At 50.1% G+C, this 19,038-nt stretch overlaps 1 protein-coding gene across 1 annotated transcript; it reads right to left on the reverse strand.

Moving 5' to 3' along the window:
- Positions 1-420: 420 nt before the first annotated feature.
- On the reverse strand, positions 421-19,006 carry ROGDI (rogdi atypical leucine zipper). Its single transcript, XM_006262873.4, has 11 exons — positions 18,946-19,006; positions 15,182-15,253; positions 14,314-14,396; positions 12,029-12,083; positions 11,052-11,132; positions 8,575-8,670; positions 6,475-6,573; positions 5,786-5,899; positions 4,906-4,955; positions 3,789-3,915; positions 421-1,396 (listed from the first exon to the last, which is right to left on the reverse strand). The coding sequence occupies exons 1-11, from the start codon at positions 18,985-18,987 to the stop codon at positions 1,355-1,357; spliced, it is 861 nt and encodes a 286-aa protein (XP_006262935.1). The 5' UTR covers positions 18,988-19,006; the 3' UTR covers positions 421-1,354.
- Between the last annotated feature and the right edge of the window lie 32 nt (positions 19,007-19,038).

Raw genomic sequence — 19,038 nt, forward strand, 5'->3', positions numbered from 1 at the left:
CAGTAATTACCATACTCCAGCAGACTCAATTAATGGAGTCTGCTCTGACGCACTGTAATTACAGCAGGTTGGAGCAGCCTCGCTGCATGTGTATAGGGGCTCTTAGACTTTACAACTCCAATTGTTCTGGGTCCCAGTGTAGTTCAGATTACCCAATTCTGGCCTTCAAAAAAAAACCTTCCAATTCTGTCCTCACCTCTATCCTGTACTCTGCTCAGTGCCTCTCACCAGCTCTTCCTCTGGGGTCACCCTTCCATTCACCCTTTACTCAGATTGCAGCCCCCCTGGGAGCAGTGATCCAGGCTCTCCATCCATCAGACAGTCAAGTGGGGAGGCATCTCAGATGACAGGTTTAGCAGATCATGGACACAAATATAATTCCCAGTGACTGATGCTGTTAGCAGACACAAGGCCAAGAGCTTGGTTTGAGGGTCTTTATTTCACAAATATCAACTGTGCAAAGGAACAATTCACATACCATAGCATCAATATATATGAGGCAGCTAACAATTATCCTACCACATGGAATGTGAGCCACAAATTAATGTCCTGGGTCACTCAGTGGCAGGATGCAGAGTGCACAGCAGCAGCCCCAGCACTGAGGGCAGAGGGAGGGTCCATATCACATGCCAGGGACAGATCTGAGGTCTAACACAAAGAAACAGCTGGCCTGTGTGGGGCTGACAGGAAGGGACTGAAATGCATAAGTACTCACATTGGTGCCAGGGAGATGCTTCAGGAAACATCTGAAGAGATGCTGGGGAGGTTCCTTGACTGCAGGGAATGAGGCTTGGGGTGTTCAGAAGCAATGTCACAGCCAAGGAGATGACACCTTGACCTATGACATGCTGCACTGACCAGGAACCCAGCATGCCCCAATTAGTGTTGGTTACTCCATTTCTGTCCCTCCTCAGCCCTGCTCATGGTCCAGTGATCTCTACAGTATGTGCAAACAGACTAGTTTTATGTTCCACTGTCCTTCCACCCCCTCCCACCTGCCTGTCCCCAACCCCCTCCCCACTCAGCCCCTTATACCTGGACCAGACAAGTACTCAAGGGCTTGCACAGTACAAATAAATAATGTCCCATGTGTGAACGCAGATGCAAGAAGCTGTTGGTGGACATCACACTCCCGCTCAGGGCCTGGCTCAACACCACAACGTGAGAAGCCCTGCGTTTGAAGGTTGAGCTGGCTCCTAAAGCTGGTGTCTCTGGAGAGCACTGATCCCATTTTGTGGCAGGGTGGAGGCTCATGGCCATGATGCTCTCTCAGGCTTACTTACTCATGGGGTTCTTCCTAAGAGGAACAGAGGTGTAGTGGTTGGGCTGTTTAGGGAAAACTTGCCAGGAGAAACTAGTACGGCCTGTAGTTCCAGTAACCAGAAAACACAGAGATCTGGAAAACAAGAAATAGAGTGATTAGAATCATAGAAAATAAGGGTTGGAAGGGACCTCAGGAAGTCATCTAGTCCAGCCGCCTGCTCAAACAGGACCATCCCCAACTAGATCATTCCAGCCAAGGCTTTGTTGAGCCAGGCCTTAAAAACCTCCAAGGATGGAGATTCCAGCACCTCTCTCAGTAACCCATTCCAGTGTTTCACCACCCTCCTAATGAGACAGTTTTTCCCAATATCCAACCTAAACTTCCCTTGCTGCAACTTGAGACCATTGAGCCTTGTTCTGTCATCTGTCACCACTGAGAACAGTCTAGCTCCTAGCTCTAGGCTAACTGCTCAGTCTCACATTAAAGCTCCTGCTACCACCAAACCAACAGCTTCCTCAGCCTGAGGGCCTTACAGACCAGACCACCTGTGAAGGCAGCTCTAAGGGCAAGCGAGAAGTTGGAAGAGTAATCAGAAGACGGAGGAGTCCACGATTCATTCAGATCTCAGCCTCCCTTGGTGTCAGTAAAGTTTTCGGCCTCTAAGCACTCTATTCCCCAGAAGCCTCCCAATCCCTCAGAGCCCCTTGTTCCCTTTTAGCCTCAGAACAATGGCTGCATCCAGCTGGAAGGAGCAGGACACCAAACCCTCTGTGAAGCCGAGTTCAGATTTCCACTGGTGGAATGCACCCTTTGTACCTCCCCAAGCATACTGGCAGACTGGGGCAAAAGAGCTGGCTGAATTCTCAGGACCAAGCACTTCTTTTAGCACTGGTATTTCTAGCCAGCCCTGGAAAAACAACAAGCAGTTCTTGCTTCCAGCTTCAGAAGTGGCTGCAATGTCCCAGCCTGTAAGATGACACTAAGATGCGGGGAGAAGTGGGCATGCTAGAAGGGAGGAATAGGCTGCAATTGGACCTAGACAGGTTACAGGGGTGGGCGGATGAGAACAGGATGGGTTTCAACACTGACAAGTGCCAGGTACTGCACCTGGGGAGGAAGACCCAGCAACATACCTACAGGCTGGGGAACTCTCTTCTCGTCAGTGCAGAGGCAGAAAAGGATCTTGGAATCATTACTGATGCCAAAATGAACATGGGCCGACTGTGGGGACGCGGTCAGGAAGGCCAACCGCACCTTGTCATGCATCCACAGATGCAACTCAAGCAGGTCCAAGGAGGTGATCCTCCCCCTCTATGTGGCACTGGTCAGGCCGCAGTTGGAGTACTGCATCCAGTTCTGGGCGCTGCACTTCAGGAGGGATGTGGACAGCATTGAGAGGGTCCAGAGGAGGGCCACCCGCATGATCGGGGGCAGCAGGGCAGGCCCTACGAGGAGAGGATAAGGGACCTGAACCTGTTCAGCTTCCACAAGAGAAGGCTGAGGGGGATCTAGTGGCCTGTTACAAACTAGTCAGAGGGGACCAGCAGGCATTGGGGGAGTCCCTGTTCCCCCAAGCACTACCAGGAGTGACTAGAAATAACGGTCACAAGCTGGCAGATGGTAGATTCAGACTAGACATCAGGAGGTGCTACTTCACAGTCAGGGCGGCTAGGATCTGGAACCAACTTCCAAGCAAAGTGGTGCTCCCTGGGGGTCTTTAAGGAGGAGGCTAGATGAACACGTTGCTGGGATCATTTGACCCCCAGTACTTTTTCCTGCCATGGCAGGGGGTTGGACTTGATGATCTGGTCAGGTCCCTTCCGACCCTACTAACTATGAAACTATGTTATGGCTTTTGTTTTGTTTTTTTTCCGAGCCACACACATGAACATAGTGCGAGTATTGTGCACAGTGTTTTAGAGTCCTGGCTCCCAGGCATCTTATAATCTCTGAAGATACCCCATCAGCAAGCTGTTACACTGCATTTCTCATCCTCAGATACCACAGCCCATTACAAGGGAGAAAACCCATTTGACAGATAGGGGACGTGAGACAAAGGAGTACAAAGCAACTTCCTCAGTCACAGCCACGCCAACAACAGAACAAGGAACAGCCCAGGTACTGTGGGCAGGGCAGAGCCTTTATGATTCCTGAACTATGAGATTTCAAAGCATTTTGCACTCTCCTTTTTGTCTGGCCATCAGTCCTAGAGACTCAGCTCTCCACCTACAGAACTTGCCCCTTGCCTGCTCATGCTCCTAAAGCTCCCTCAATTATTCTGAATTTTCCTGCAGAGCATTCACTACCCACTGGGTCTAGAGCAGCCACTTCCAGTGGCTTCCTTAAACACTCTCGTAGATGTGCAACCAAAGCAAACCAAACAGTACACTTTGTACTAACCTCTGGGCACACATCTATGGTTAAGCCACTCTTTCTCAGGGAGAGTCATTAGGTTATGACTCAGAGACAGACCTGAAGCTCTTTCAAAGAACCTCTTCCCTTTCCTCCCCCACACAGTTCCTACCTTGTCCTTCAGCTGCTGGCAGAGCTGCAGTGAGACAGTGAAGAAGACGAGGGCATCATTTAGCCAAGGTACCACACACTCCACTTTATGGACATGGCTGACTTCATATCTTTGGCTGCCAAACTCACTGCAAAGGGGACACAGTGTTTCTCACAGGGCAGGCTCCAGTGTATGGGGCAGGATAGACAGACTCCAGCGCAAACTCATTTATCTGCCCAGCACTGAGGGGAAAAGGGGACAGGGCCCAGAGCTGTGCAGCCAGTTGGGGGGGGGGGGGGGGGGGGAGCGGTGAGGGTCTTGGTTTTGCTGTCTCACACTACACCATCAGTTAGGGGCAACTTTTCATGCTCAAGTTTGCAAGAGGCTGAGAGTGTTAGGAAGCAGATCTAGGCTTCCCTTCTCCAGCTTCATCCTGAGGACACTTAGCTCCACTGACTTGTGCTCAGACAGAGCTGAACTGAGCCTTTTGACAAAGTCAGGTTGACATGTCTGCTTGCTGTACCCACTCCTGGCTGAAGTGATAGGGGAATTCTAGGGGCAATGCTACGACTCCCAGATGCTGGGCAGCAGCCTGGAGTACTCCCAACGCCTCCCCTCTCCTCTTCTGAAAGAAGCCACCATAATTCCCAATGAAAGCAAAACTGTTAGACCCTGCAGCTAATAGCAAAGTGACTCAGGCCAGCTCCAGCTGGTTCAAGCATGAACAGGGCATATGCAAGGAGAGCAACACTTCCTACAGAACCACAGTGTGGGTAATGCTGACGGTAAGTTAGTGTTCTCCTTTGCTGACTGATCTGCTGTCTCTGCCCACCTCCTCTGAGCTAGAACTCTATTCTCAACAGCCACCACTCTGTGCCAGGGAGTGAGTCATAGAAGAGCTCTCTCGCTCAGCAGCTGCCAGCACTTACATGCACCAGTGGCAGGTATAGTCACATTGGCTTACTATAGCCTCCCCCACCACCCCAAGAGCAGAGACTCTCCATGGGCCATCTTCAAAACTGCTCATAAGCCAGACTAATATCAGAGCTTGGATTTTGCTGTGCATCAACACCAAGGGTCCACAGTTATACAGGTCTTCCGCCCCATGTTACACAGCCCTGATGCAGGAGGTACTTACAACATGGCCCCAGGGTTGTGCAGAATGGACCCTCCCGCAGGTCTGAAATGCTGGACAGAGATGCAAAGGGGATGTTAGATCATGTGAAAATTAACATAACATAGCAAGTGACTGGTTAGGATGCACAGGGCAAATGCACCTGAGACTCTCCATACATGCTTGCTGCTAATTACAATGAGAAACAGCCTGACATCCCAGAAGATGGGCAAATCCCAGTAACTGCAAGGCAGCATTGAAGAGTCCCTGCTGCCCCTTTGAAGTACACACACCTGCTGGGCCCATAGCCTGGGCTTTGCAGAAGGCAACTACATGAAGTTGGAACCTGAGAGTGAGTGCCAAGACAAAGCCCTTCTCATGCAAGGTCTGCATGTCAAAGTATTGCAATACTGAGATCCTGAACATTCCCATCCAGCAGATCTCAATCAGCAATGTGAGACTGACTCATGTATATGAAACTATCCAGGCTGAGAAGGCAAGCAGCAGACAAGAATCAGCAGGAGAAGAAGATCCAATCTTATAAACACCTGCAGCTTGAATAATCTAAGCTGCTATTTGTAATTCCTTGGGGAGCAGGGGGAGGTTAAAGAGAAGCAGACTAACTCCACTGTCTTTCTTTAACACTACTAGAAAAGTTAAAACAGCACTGGCTACCTCTGGGCCCTATTCACACAGCTCCAGCTTTGCTGACACATCATGCTGAAAGCCAAGTTTGAGCTATCAAAGGGATAGTGCACCCTGGCTCCTCCTGATCTGAACCTAATGCTCACCACCTTCCTCTGTCTTATTTTATGATCTGGAAACCTCCCTGCAGCTGAGATCTCTTTGTCGTGGGGCTGTGGGGAAAGTACAGAAAGGAGACACAGGAGCTACCAGAACGTGCCTTGGTGGAGTTGGGCTGCAGCGCGTGGAGCTGGTAGACGGTCAGACACAGCTTGTTCAGGTTAATGTAGAAATTGACAAGAATGTCTGAGGGCAGAGCAGGAGTGAACATTTTCTGCGGAGAAAACAGAAGCAGTTCCCATATCAGCAAAAGGTGCCCATATCCAAAGCCATGACAATCCTATTACATTCTACAGGGAAATAAGAGAACTGAGATAACCCCCTTCAAAGTGATTCTGGAGTCACCAGGTACAGGGAGAGAGATGTTAACAGCTCTGACTAAGGGCAAAAGCAGCACAACAATAAGCCTGGAGAAGGGGTGCAGAAATGTAGCCACTTATCTTGCCGCACCTGGTTAGATGTTCTTTGCTCCAATGCTAGTGAGTGTGTAATGATACAGAGGAAACCAGGTCTAGACTTCAAGACACCATGGGGTTTACTCCAGAAAGGCCCAATTAGAAAAAAAATCACAACCTCCCCTTCAGCACTAGGCTCTGTAAGCCCAGGTCTGCAACTCCCAACAGTGAGGAAATGCAGACTGACAGCTTCTTCCATGCTCTGTTAAAAAGGAAGATCTTTTCCCTGAATCACAAGGGTACAACCAAATACAGCAAGCCAAAGCCCCGGCATGGAGGGGCTGGGTGTTCCTCTTTACTGGATGCACAGGAGGAGCAGCACAAGGTTACCTACCGTAAGGCCGCTGGAAGCGATTTCCGGTAGGGTCAGGGTGGCTGGAGTGGTGAGCCGATTCCGAGCTCTTGTTAGCTGTAACATTACCGCATCCATCAGCTGGGAAGAAACACATGCACAGTCTGTCTGGAGGCCCTGATGCAGCTTTAGGCAATGGGCTGGAAACCTCAACAGCCCTTCTGGGCAGTGGCAAACTACATCAGGGGATCAAACAGATTCAGGACAGAAGCAAGTAAATCTCTCAGGCCATCAGCAAGCCAAGGCCTCTTCAGCAGAGATTTCACATGCTACCTGGCCAGTGCAGGTGACTAGAGGTATGTTCTGCCAAATCCAAATGCATCTCCCTGTTTGCCTTCCACCAACAGCACAGCACCCCCACTCAACAACATTCAGACTCCCTCCCTGATATGCAGCCATTCCCCCATGCCAGCACTTACAGTGAGCATCATTTTGCCCTGCAAAACCTGCTAAAGAGCACATGGTGCTTGAAGCCCAATCCCTGCCCTCCCCACCCCCTGCAGCAAACTCTTTGCATCTGTACCCTGCTGGGCAATGGAGTTAGGAGCAGAAAAGAGCTGAAGCAGAGCAACAGGTTAGATAGGGAGGGAACCTGCACAGAAACACTGCGAAGAAAGAGGACTGGGGATTCAGGGGCTTTGTAAGAAGGAGATTTCTATCATATGACCACAGTTTTGCTGGTGAAGATCCTCCAACAGCCTCTGGGGTTGTTCTCAGATGTGCCAATTCACTCTGCTCCCTCAGCCCCCAACTGTGCCTTGAGCCAGCTCCAGCTCCAGGAGGCACAACAGGCAGAGAACACACAAGTTAAGGGCCAATGCCAAAGCATCTAGACAGACACCACAAGCTCTTCTGGAGGCTATACAAGAAGAACACACAGCTGAACTGCTCTAAGGGGCCCTGATCCAGCAAGCACAACACTGCAGTTGGGGAAGCAGTTATGTGGATGGCCACAACTGCTCCCACATGAATAAAGTGACCAGACTTCAGTCGGCCCAGCTCTTGCCCATGACTACTGCACTGATGGCTCCTCCTCCTGGCAGGGACATCTCAGCCAGAGAGAGATGGGGAGCATCTCCTGGGGAGCTGGAGGCAGTGTCTAGATGATGATCACCAGCTAAGGCTCTCTGAGTAATGATGACTCATCTTCTCCCTACACCAGAGCAAAGTCTTATTTGGTGATCATCTCCTGAGTAACAGGCCTTGCCTAGGTGAGAGCCAGACTTTACTTTCTTACACTTGTGACTGTAACAGGCTATAACCATGAGTCTAAGTCCTTGTGGGTATAGAGGGATTCAAGCAGAGAGCTGGGTTCTGTACCAGGAAGCAGCTCTTCTGTACCCAACGGTGCTGGATCTACTGCAAAGCATCTCTCGACTTGCCTGCTAGAGCTTCAGGCCTCTAAACAGGTGGCAGCTCTGGTCTGTAAAGAACCTCATTCCACCTGTTCCCATGAGTGACACTGGCAGGGAGAGGGCTCTGTTTATTTCCCAGCATAAACTAGTGGACACAGGCGATTTGTGCCACCTTAGTCTGGGGGTGCACATGCCACCCCTGCGACCATTCACACCAACCAGGAGGTGGGTGGGGTGGGCATTTCCCCCACGGCTGATCCTGCTGACTGGAGGTGGGGAGGTTCCCCCATGGTCAATCTCGCTGCCCCAGGGGGGTGGGAGGAGCAGTACTTCTAGGAGCAGCTGTAGCAAAAATCGGCTGGCACTTGCAGGGGAGCACCAGCACTCCCACCTGCCCCCCCTGCCCACCGCTTAAGTGGCAAGTGCAGCCAGCCAGGGGGTGCACCAGCACTCTCAGGGAGTACACATGCACCCCCTATGCGTTGCCACTGTTAGTGGAACAAGCTGTGGCCCAAAAGCCTGTCAGGGTAGGAACCAGCATCCCACACTCGTGTCACACTGGTGCTGGCTGCCTCATCCAGATGCATGCCATATACAAGATCCCATGGATGCACAACATCAGGACACACACCTCAGGTCGGGGAGCCACATACTTGAAGCTTCAGCTTAGGATAGGAACAAAGCATTCCCCCTGCCCCGCGTCTCCCCGAGATTGCATTCTGTTCACCTTGAGGACTTCTGAGCCTGTTTTGAACTGGTAGTCGACATCTCGGTTTGTGAGCAGGTAAATTGCTTGGTTCACGTGATTTCTTGCATCCTGAATCTGCGAAGGAACAGGATGCAACAGTGTTACAACAGCTCTCTCTAGAGTATTGTTGGAAAGCAACTGCCCCCTTTTCCACAACCTGATCCATTGGTTCATGGGACATCATGTGAACACTGCATGTTAAAAGCCATTTTCCTCTAAGTATCTGCCACTTACTACCAGCATACAGACTGCAGAGCTACTGGTCTCTTGGACCAGAGATTATAGATATTGAGGGTCTGGAGTCTGGGGCCTGCTCTTTTACAACTGGCAGAGCAGCGATGTAGGGGAGTCAGATCTTGCAAGCACGTAGTGCCAGGGGGAAAAAAAAAGCAATACGTTGCTATTCCACAAGGAATTCCCACTGCTGAGTTGTGTACAATAGTCAGATCCGGCCCCAATTGCTAGATGCGGCGCCTGTACTCTCAGGAACCATTACCACAGCTAACGCCATCCAACATCTGATTGCCTGTAAGAGAAAGAAATCAATGCTTTCTGCTCCCAGACCTCTGGGAATATTTAAAAGCCTCTGAAGTGAGTTCACTGGGGCTGAGAATTACCAGCAGTTGAGAGGAACTGCTGCTGTAGCACTTGGGCTCCGGGGAGTACACCTTTGTGCTTGCTTCCTGCACAGCTTTTGGCAGGACAGACATGCGGCATGTCAGGCTACAGCCCCTTTGCACCAAGACAGGCTGCAGCCACAGGCACTCACTGTAAAGAGGTTAAAGTAGGGCAACTGGGGGTGGGGGGCAGCGGGGGGAGGCACATGCCAACAGCAGTATAAGAAGAACACAAGGTGCCAGTTACAAACAGAATAGGAAACAGATACACATGTAGCCCCAGGCTTCACTCATGGGAGTCTACGGCTTAGCTCTTTCTTCCTCTTACTTCTCCCTACTCCCTTAATCTCAGTCCAGCCTCTAAAGGGCTGAATCAAACCTCACTGGCACAAACCAGAAACAGGTTTACATGAAAACCCTGTGTGCGATAGGCAGTTGTTTCCCTCCCATCAGCTTGTAAAAGTCCCCCACTCCTGAGGGGTGAGCAAATACCCAGTGCAAACCCACTATGACATAGCATGCAACTGGCAGCTTAGAGGGCCTGCTAGCCCTGGTGATGTGGCATGACAGTATGCTCCCCTCCAGCTCCTCATCTCCACAACTGATCCAGACAGCTATGTGGGAGCTGGTTAATCCACTAGGCCCAGCAAGGACCATCCTTGCCAAAACACAGGCTGGCTTCACCCCTGCCTCTCTTCCCTTACGAAAATACTTCCACCTTCTTCCCCTCACATCTCCTACTTCCGTTTTCTTTCTATCCAGGCTTGCAGGACTTCTTCCAAGCTGGAATTTTTGCTCTTTGATGGAAGAGCCTCCAGCTGCTTTGCCCTGCAAGTCTTGTTTGAGCTCAAAAAAGAAGCAGGACAAGGGTCTCCACATAATCTCATTAAACATAGTTAGTCCTAGGCCTCTAGATTCCCACATTCCAGGTCTGATTAATGCTAAGATGCAAAGTCTTTCCACACCAAAAGGGAGGAGCTGGTTGGAAGGATGGAAGACAAGTCAGCAGGGCAACATGAGAGTCCCTGCTAACAGGCAGCACTGCTGAGACCTATCACAAAAGCTCCCTTGTTTGGTTGCCAACCTCTAAGACAAGTTCTGGTGGTTCACAGCACAGGGTTTGATTTACCATGTTAATGCTCTGCAGAAGCCTGATTAGCTAGGACTCTCAGACTGCTGAAGCAGCTCAAAACCTCCCTCAAAGCCCACAGTCCCTGCTAACATGGAGACAGCCAAGGTGTAGCATAGGAGCCTGCATGGAAAGGCAGTCCCAGTCCATCTTGAGACTTCAGGCAAGGGGGTAGTTAACTTTACTTCTGCTAGACTAGGGGACAGGTTTCCTGCAGTTGAATCTATTACGGCAATGGAAGTGCCAACCAGAAGAGATCACAAAGCAATTACCATTTGGATTCCATCGTATTCCCTGGTTTTATCCAGTGACCCTCTAAAGAGCATGAGGTACTGCTCTATGGCCTCAATGAAAAGACAAGGGGAATGGAAGTGGACCCCTGAGCCACCTTGAAGCTGGTGAGATGTTCTCTGTTCAGCCAGCTAAGTTTTGGCAGACACTCACAATATCAGTTACTGCATGGCATGACTGTGCCAACCCTCTCCTTTCACAGGACTCTTAGAAGAAGATGTCTCAGGAACCGGTAGCCTCTCCCCCTCTTCTCTTATAGAGCCATAATCCCAATTAGCTGACATCATATTGTGCACTGGGGTGTGGGCTCTGTACTAGGGTCTGGGAAAACACCAGTGAGAAACTGTCCAGTCCTTTCCTCTCTGAAGGAGAGTGGCAGGTGCAGGATGCCAAGGGGACACACCTTACAAAGACAGTACCTGCTGCAGCTTCCACTGCTTGTCCTCCCGGAAGGCGAAGTGCAGGAGCTGGTTATTTCTGGGCATTTTCATATTAATGTCCTTACAGAAGAGACAGACACAGATGAAAGCCAGCCACAAAATACACAACAGGAGACCCTGCAGCTCACGTCCCTACATAACCCGACAGGGCAACCCCTCCCCCCACCACCTCAGAGACCATCACAATACTCTCCCCTCCCTCAACGGTCTATACTGGGCAATGTCAGCTAAGCCAGCCCCAGAGATACAACCTCAGTAGCTGGAGGTAAATGCAAAGTAAATGACAGCTCACTTGCTGAATGCAAGTAAGAGACTGACAGTTCATTTTAGGAGGTGCCCAAAGAAATCTGACAATAGCTATAGTAGAAGTCAGGAGGCAGAGTGACCAGTTAAGCAGAGTTCACTAAGACTCTGATAAGTCCCTGACTGCCTAATCCAATGATATGTCACTTGTCCTTCAGAAAAAGTTAACTGGCCCAGGTGAGAATTTTGCCCCACAAGATTAAGTAAGCACAAATGAAAGGGCACACAGAGGACAGCAGATGGCAGAGAGTGAGAGAAGTCCAGCCCTAGAATGGCAACACCAGGTAGGACAGACTCTTCCTCTACACTAGTTTCCTATATGCAGAATTCAACCCATAGCACTATTCATCCACAGGGTGTGGCAGCTGCTCCAGGACTGCCTTTACTGGGATGAGTGGCCTTGGCAGCATCTTCAGTCAGTTCCTAACAACAACCAACTGGCACTGAAACCATGATAAAACAAGTTTTGGCTTTGGAAAGTTTCCACTGGCTGGAATATTTAGATGCTGTAAACCAGGCAGTAACCAAACACCACTGTACCAGGTAGCTCAAGAGCTCAACATCTGGAGGGATAAGGCACAGCAGGGGCAAAAAGGGAAGGTAATTACATCTCCTCGCCCCATCCTGGGGCTACCACATGAATAAGCACTCACCGCTTGACACAGGGCATCTCCCTGCAGTGTCAACACTCCTTTCACCTGGTCAGTGCTGAAATGACAAAACAGTCCCAGACAGAAGAGGTCACAGAAGCAGCCAATGCCATCCCATCCCCAGCCAGAACAGGTGGCTGACTTTGCCCCTTCTCATGCCCAAACCCTGCGCTCAGCTGCATTGAAGTCTTCCCCACACCCAGCTTGGCACAGAGCTCTCCCATGCTCATCTCATCACCTATTAAGTCACCATTTCCAAGCCTCTGTGCAGCTAGGCAGGGTACCTAAGGGACCCTTCTGATCTACCTGTAACATTAGGGGCCTGTTCTATACCAGTTTCCTCCCCGTTTCAAGTCAAAGCTGTGTCTACTGTTTAAACAGAGTCCTGGCTCTCATTAGCATGGATGAAAGAGACAGGTCAGGTTATAACTTGACACAGACTTGCTTGTTCCTTGTTCTGTGCCAGAGTTAGGAGGTTAGTACTGGGTCTCTGATAATCTCTTGCAAAGGACACACCAACTGTTTCAGATCTACAAGAAACAATGAAGGGAGACTGAAGTATCTGGGACTGGATGACTCAGCTCTTTGATCCAGTCTCCTTGAATGTAGATTCAACAATGTTACTAGCCTTTGGGCATCCTACAGAAATCCGTCTCTGCACCAAGACAAACCTCCTGCAGTTCAACCAGAGACAGCCCTTTACATCTGTTGATAGAAAAGAACATCTGGAGGAAAAGAGAGGGTGTGCTCAGGTTTGCCTCCTTGGGTACCAATATCCCTTGCTCCATGGTTTGAGAACACTACTGGAAGTGGGGTTTTCTTTCTGCTGTGACACCACAGAAACAGAGCTTCAGCAGAGGCTTAGACATGGAAACTACTGCAGATGTAGTTTGGCAATAACTGCATCTCTCAAGCTGCTAAAATTCCTATTTTTCAGCAGAGGTTAAAGGGCTTGCCCAATACCACAGTGCAAGTCAGCAACACAGCCAAGAACTAGATTCAGGTCTCCCAACTACAAACAGCCAGCTGTCAGCGCAAGACATGAACTGCCCTGCTGGTAGTACAAGCATGGTGAGAACTCTTCTTAACACATACTGTAACAAGTCAGGCAATGGTTAGGAAACCCACCTGGTGTTTTAGACTCAGACAGGAAATGGGAAAGCCCCAGAACAAGTAAAGCCTGCAACGTAACCCATACAGAAGTTACTATGACCTGATCTACACAGTGTAACATTTGTAAATAATGTGCCATGAGTATCTGGGATTACAGAAAGAGCCCTTCCAAGCTATGTGGATGTTACTGATGCATATAAGCAGAGGCAAACCAGAAGGGGTCTTTGTTTTAGCAGGCAACCCAAATCAACATTTGGGGATAAAAAGAAGGCAAGAGTGAGGAGAAAGCCAAATGTACAGTCCTTAAAAGGTGATTAAACAGTGATGGGGTGGCTGCTGGAGAGCCGCCTATTTGAATATAAAGCTGATGTATACAGTTGGGCTTGCCCCAGTGCGAGAGTGCCTTTTGAAAGGGCTGGGAATCTGTAGCAACAAAGACTTCAGTGATGAAAGCAAGGCTAAATATCTAGGAGCTCCTACTCAGAAGCAGATATTCAGCTTCAGGGTTACCCAAAGCTGCCATTTAGCTGTGGGAATAACAGGCAAGGTGGGACTTGTACCTGGGTAGGGGCATCTTATATTTGCCCTGAATTACTGCTCTTCTAAGAGACTCCTAATCAGATTTCTGCATTAACAAAGCAGATGGAAATGGGGAAGGGAAGAGGCTGCATTATGCAAGTTATTCAAATAAACTGTGAAATTAAGTTAGTCAGCAGCACAGAAGAAATGGCAACACACCAGGCCAGAGACCTGAACCACATTCCGGCACCAGGCAGAGATGCAGCTCATCCCCAGACTGTCACAGCACAAGACTGTGTACCAAGGTATGCCAGCCTCCAACTCTGTAGGCCAAGCACCTGATGCGTTCAGTACTGGATGTCTTCTGGTATCCCCAGGTGTTAAGTTGGTATAACAGCAGCAGGTCCTGTGTACAATGAGCGAGTTGCCTCAATCCTCAACCGTTTTCCTCCCCACACAGGAATTCTAAGACATGCATGTAGAAAGGAGCACAGGCTGCAGGATCCAGGTTCCTAGGACTCTCTCCAACCTCACTGCTCACTTGTAGTAAGGGAGGCCAAGCATATCCCTCCTTCCTCCCACACCCCAGCACAGAAAGATTGACTAGAGACAAGAGGAAAGTCCTTGTGGCAGGATACTAGCTCTCACACACTTACCTCGAGGTGCCCAGCATGAAGTTCTCCTGTTTGACTGCTGCTTCTGAGCCACCCACAGACAGGGCAAACCTGTGAGAAGCCTCCTGCAGAACAGCAAAGAAGAGTTGTTACTAGGAGAGTTAAAAACCCCAGTTTCTTCCATTTTCTCTATGGCTTGAGAACAAAGGTGTTGGAAATGTGGACACGCACTGGAGTGGGGGAGGAGCAGGGAGGGGTGAAGCACGTGGTACTAATAACGTTCTTGAGCTTTTTCCAGTATATCCTTTGTGCACTTCCAGGTACATGTTACACAAAGGACCCTTCCTCAACTATTACTGAAACTGGTGGACTAACTATGCTGCACAAGTGAACAATCAGTCTTTGAACATGATATACCTTCCATTACGGAAAGCACAATCCTATCCTGGTGTCTTACTGCACTGTGCAGTGAGTACCATGCAGTACTGTGGGCAGGTCTTTTTAAAACCTACTGACCCACTCTCTCACGTAAGGACTCAAAGATCCTCAACAAAGCTGGCACTTACCATACTTTATTGGAGGAAGAGTAGCCCTGACATTTTAGCCAAAGCTGCTGCTTACACAATGAAGACAGATATATGAAATCCACCTTTGCTTGAGACCCTCATGTCCCTGGGAACCAGGCCTGCAGCAGATTCTTAGCGGCTGTCAAGGCTTGAAAAGGGACAGCAGGTACCTCTTGATGGTCCTGTCTCAACAAGTAGCGCTAGGATTGAACTGTCCTCATCTCCAGGCCAGAACAGAAACAGCTTTGGGCACTGCTAGCCTCCCAGCCCAGCATCCTCTGCTCACACAGAAAGGACAGCGACTGAGCAGATTAGTTGTGCGTGTGCCTGAAACTGCTTGTTACCTTCAGAATATCCTGCAGCTGCTTCAGGACAGCATGAACTTCTTCTTGCAAAAGCCATTTAAACTCTTCTTCCTACAGCCATGGACAGACAAGACAGGAATTACCTGCGTGAGCCTCCTAAGGTTTCATAGGCTGCTTTGTCTTGCCTTCTTTCACTAGCGCAACACTCTGTATAATCACATGTGAATTATTGCGAGCAGGTGAGCACGTAACCCACTGACACAGGAGGAAGAGAAAGTAAGTATCTTCCCCCCTCTACCTTGCCCTTTTCCTGCATATCCAGCCTCAGCTCTGCTGAATGTTACAAACCTGGGCAGCGGAGGAGAGGTTGATGTAATTTACTTGGATTTCAAAAAAGCCTTTGATTTAGTTTCCCCATGATGTCCTCATGACAAAATTGAGGAACTGTGGCCTCGACAACCTTACAGTCCAATGGTTGGGGAACTGGCTCTGTGGTTAGACCCTGAGAGTGATAGTCGATAGAACCGAGTCAGTGTGGTGCATGGTGAACAGTGCAGTCCCCCAGAATTCAGTTCTCAGACCAGTACTCTTTAACATATTCATACGTGACCTGGACTCGGGTGTCAGAAGCAGGCTGGCTAAGTTTGCAGATGACTCCAAATTACTGGGAAGCACAGTCACACTAGAGGACAGGCTGGGAATTCAGGCCAAGTTGGACAGGCTCGCAGTAGGTGTATCAAAACCTGATGACTTTCAGCACAGAGAAATGCAAGGCGCTCCACCTCAGGAGAAACAACCCACATCATACCTGTAGGTCTGGTAGCGCTACACTCACTAGCACCACGACTGAAAGAGACTTTCACGATTGACCACAAGATTAATGTGAGTCACCAATGAGATGCCACAGCCAGCAAAGCAAATACAACCAACCCTGGCTTGCATCTACCAATGCATCTCAAAGCAAGACCCAGGATGTCATCCTCCCACTTTATTTCGCCTTGGTGAGGCTACAGCTACAGTACTGCATCCAATTCTGGGCTCTACACCCTAGGAAGAATGTGGAAAAGCATGAGAGAGTCCAGAAGAGAGCCATGCACATGATCAGAGGTCAAGAGAGCAGGCCTTATGAGGAGAGGCTGAGAGACATGGGACTCTTTAGCTTGGAAAAGTGTAGGCTGAGAGGGGACTTGGCAACAGTCTATAAGTATATCAGGGATGTACATCAGGATCTGGGAGAACATCTGTTCACCAGGGCACCCCAAGGGAAGACAAGGTCTAACTGTCACAAACTGCTGGAAGACCGTTTTAGATTGGACATAAGGGAAAACTTCTTTACCATCCGAGTCTTCAGAATCTGGAATAGACCCCCCACCAGAAGTGGTGCAAGCACCTGCTCTGGGCACATTCAAGAAGCTTTTGGATGATTATCTTGCTGGGGTCATCTGACCCCAGCTGACTTCCTGCCCTTTAGCAGGGGGCTGGACCCAATGATCTTACAAGGTCCCTTCCAGCCCTAATGTTTATGAAATCTATGAACAGTTTTGATTCACTGCCTTACATGAACAATCAGAGTCGCCTAAAACTGGAATCCTGGTCCGCTGGAAATAAGCCGGGGGTTGGTTTGCTATGGTTCTTATGCTTGTTGTTTACCAAACAGCAGCAGCTTAATTAGTAAATGAACCTGAATCAAAGCCAGATGTGGCTTGGGCTGTTTGCACAAATCCAGTAACTAACAAGTTCAGGCCTGATGGCACAGCTCCACAGTTGACCTCAGTCAGGCCTCCGCTCTGGGCAAGCCTGTAATAATAACTGGTGACTGATCATGAAGCTGCAAAGGCAGCATTAACCACAAACACAGACTCTGGTCATAAGATTACTAAAAGGGTGGGAGAGGTGGATGCAAGGAGCTGAGAGGAGTATTTTTGCTCCTGTGGTGAGTAGGAAAGAACTAGCCCTGCTTTCCAGGCTAGAACTATAACATGCAGCAAATTGGGTTTTATCATATAAGCAACATGTGAGTTGAGTTGCCTCAGTCATGTGGCTGAGCCTGGAATTGAACCGTGACATCCCAAATCCCAACCCAGTAGCCACACTACTAGATTTGTACTCATGTGCATTAGAAACGTTGGGGAGGATGTGGATTTTATGCAAAGCCCTCTTGCTTGAAAGGAATGCCAATAATTTTAAATAGTGGCTTATGCCAGACATGCCTGTCAAATGAGCCTGCCATACACAACATGCAGATTCCTTTTCCTGATCTTCCTGCTTCAGGTGCCCAGGGCATCCACAAATTTCTGCCATTCATCCTGCGCTGTTCAGGCTCTCAAACGTTCCATTAATGGGTAGACAAGGTTCCTTGGGTGAATCTGATCTTTTATTAGACCAACCCAAATAGTTGGAGAATAGTTATTAAGCAAGCTTTCGGGTTCAAAAACCCTTCGTCAGGCTAAGGAGGTTTCAGCAGTTGGTGTGTGCGCTTCCTGGATGGAATGGTTCTCCACAGCGTTTCACCAGTTATTGTGGAAGCTGCATTGGTGGCATTTGTAAAGCGCAACCTAGATCCCAGCTTCCCTCACTGTCCTTTTTACCACATCCAATGCTCGCTAGAATTTCTGACAGACTCGATGGACCTTCCGCGGGTATTTGTTCTGGAACGGATGCACCTTCTATGCAGTTACTAGGGTGAATGTCTGTGACTCTGTTCCATAAAGTGAGGACAAGATGAGATGTCAGTGCTTGAAATCATGTGTCTGCTTGTGCATGTGTTAGGGCTGATTATGCTATTGTGCTAAATCTTTTCAAGTTTATGGAAAACTATTTGTAGTTTTTGGATGTCTGTTTCCTGACAAGTAGCGCAGCAGCATCCTCACAGCACATCTTGCTCCCTACAAAGCCAAAAAGCCTGTCTTCTTCCAAAGTTTCTCCATCTATTCTGCTGGCTGCTTCTGGGAGGTTAACAGCATTATGCTCCTTTTTGTCTTATTCAAGAAAAACTGGTGCCTCCAGAGCCTGGGGGGGGGGGGGGGGGGGGGAGAAGGGAGTGTGCACCATTTGTAGGCAGCAGTGAGCAGTGATCACCCACAGAAGACAGTGATGGTGACCAATCTCAGGGGGGGGCACATGCCCCCCCACGAATCACCCATGCATAGATTCATTGCTAGGAAGGGGCTGGAAGGGGAGTGGAAGATCCCTGGGTCCAGCGCCCTGCGCTTGACCAGACAACCAACCACCCTGTTTTGCTGCATTTGTTAAGGGCTTTAACCAAGCAGCGAGTTGAAGGACGCAGGGCACCACCACGGACAAATCTCAGGGTCCTCCAAGCAGATTTTACTGTTGTCCCACAACCCCCTGGGAACTCCCTCCTCGGGAGCCAGGCAGCGCCCACCAAGAACCTAGGGACAAAGCACCTTGGCCCCGCCTTCCACCCGGACCCGCCCAAAACCAGCGACAGCCGGGGACAGGCAGGGGGGCGGCAGGGGACCTTGACCCTCCGAGGGATCCGGAGGATTGGGGGGTTCCCGGAGCCGCGTCGTTCACCGCGAGTGTCAAGGCACAACACGGGCCGCCCAGCCCCAGCCCGTCCCACAGCGAGCGCAGCCGCGCACCAGAGCCTGTCCCGGGGCGGGGGCTGCTCCGCCGCCAGCTCCAGCGCCCCCGCCCCACCGCCCGCGGGCGCCGGGGACAAGCGTGGGGGGTGAAGCAGGCCGCGCAGTGCCGGGACTCAGGCCCGGGAGCTGGGGTCGGACTCCGCTCCGAGTCGGGGGTTGTGCGGCCCCGGAAGGAGGGGGCCTGCCCGCACTCACCAGCACCGCGCGCTCTGCCGAGCTCGCCATCCCGGCCGCCATCCCCGCCGGCCGCGGCCCCGCCCCCACCTCTTCATTGGGTAGCTCGAGCAC

This window comes from Alligator mississippiensis, chromosome 13 (assembly GCF_030867095.1).
Source record: "Alligator mississippiensis isolate rAllMis1 chromosome 13, rAllMis1, whole genome shotgun sequence".
Classification (NCBI taxonomy): Eukaryota; Metazoa; Chordata; order Crocodylia; family Alligatoridae; genus Alligator; species Alligator mississippiensis.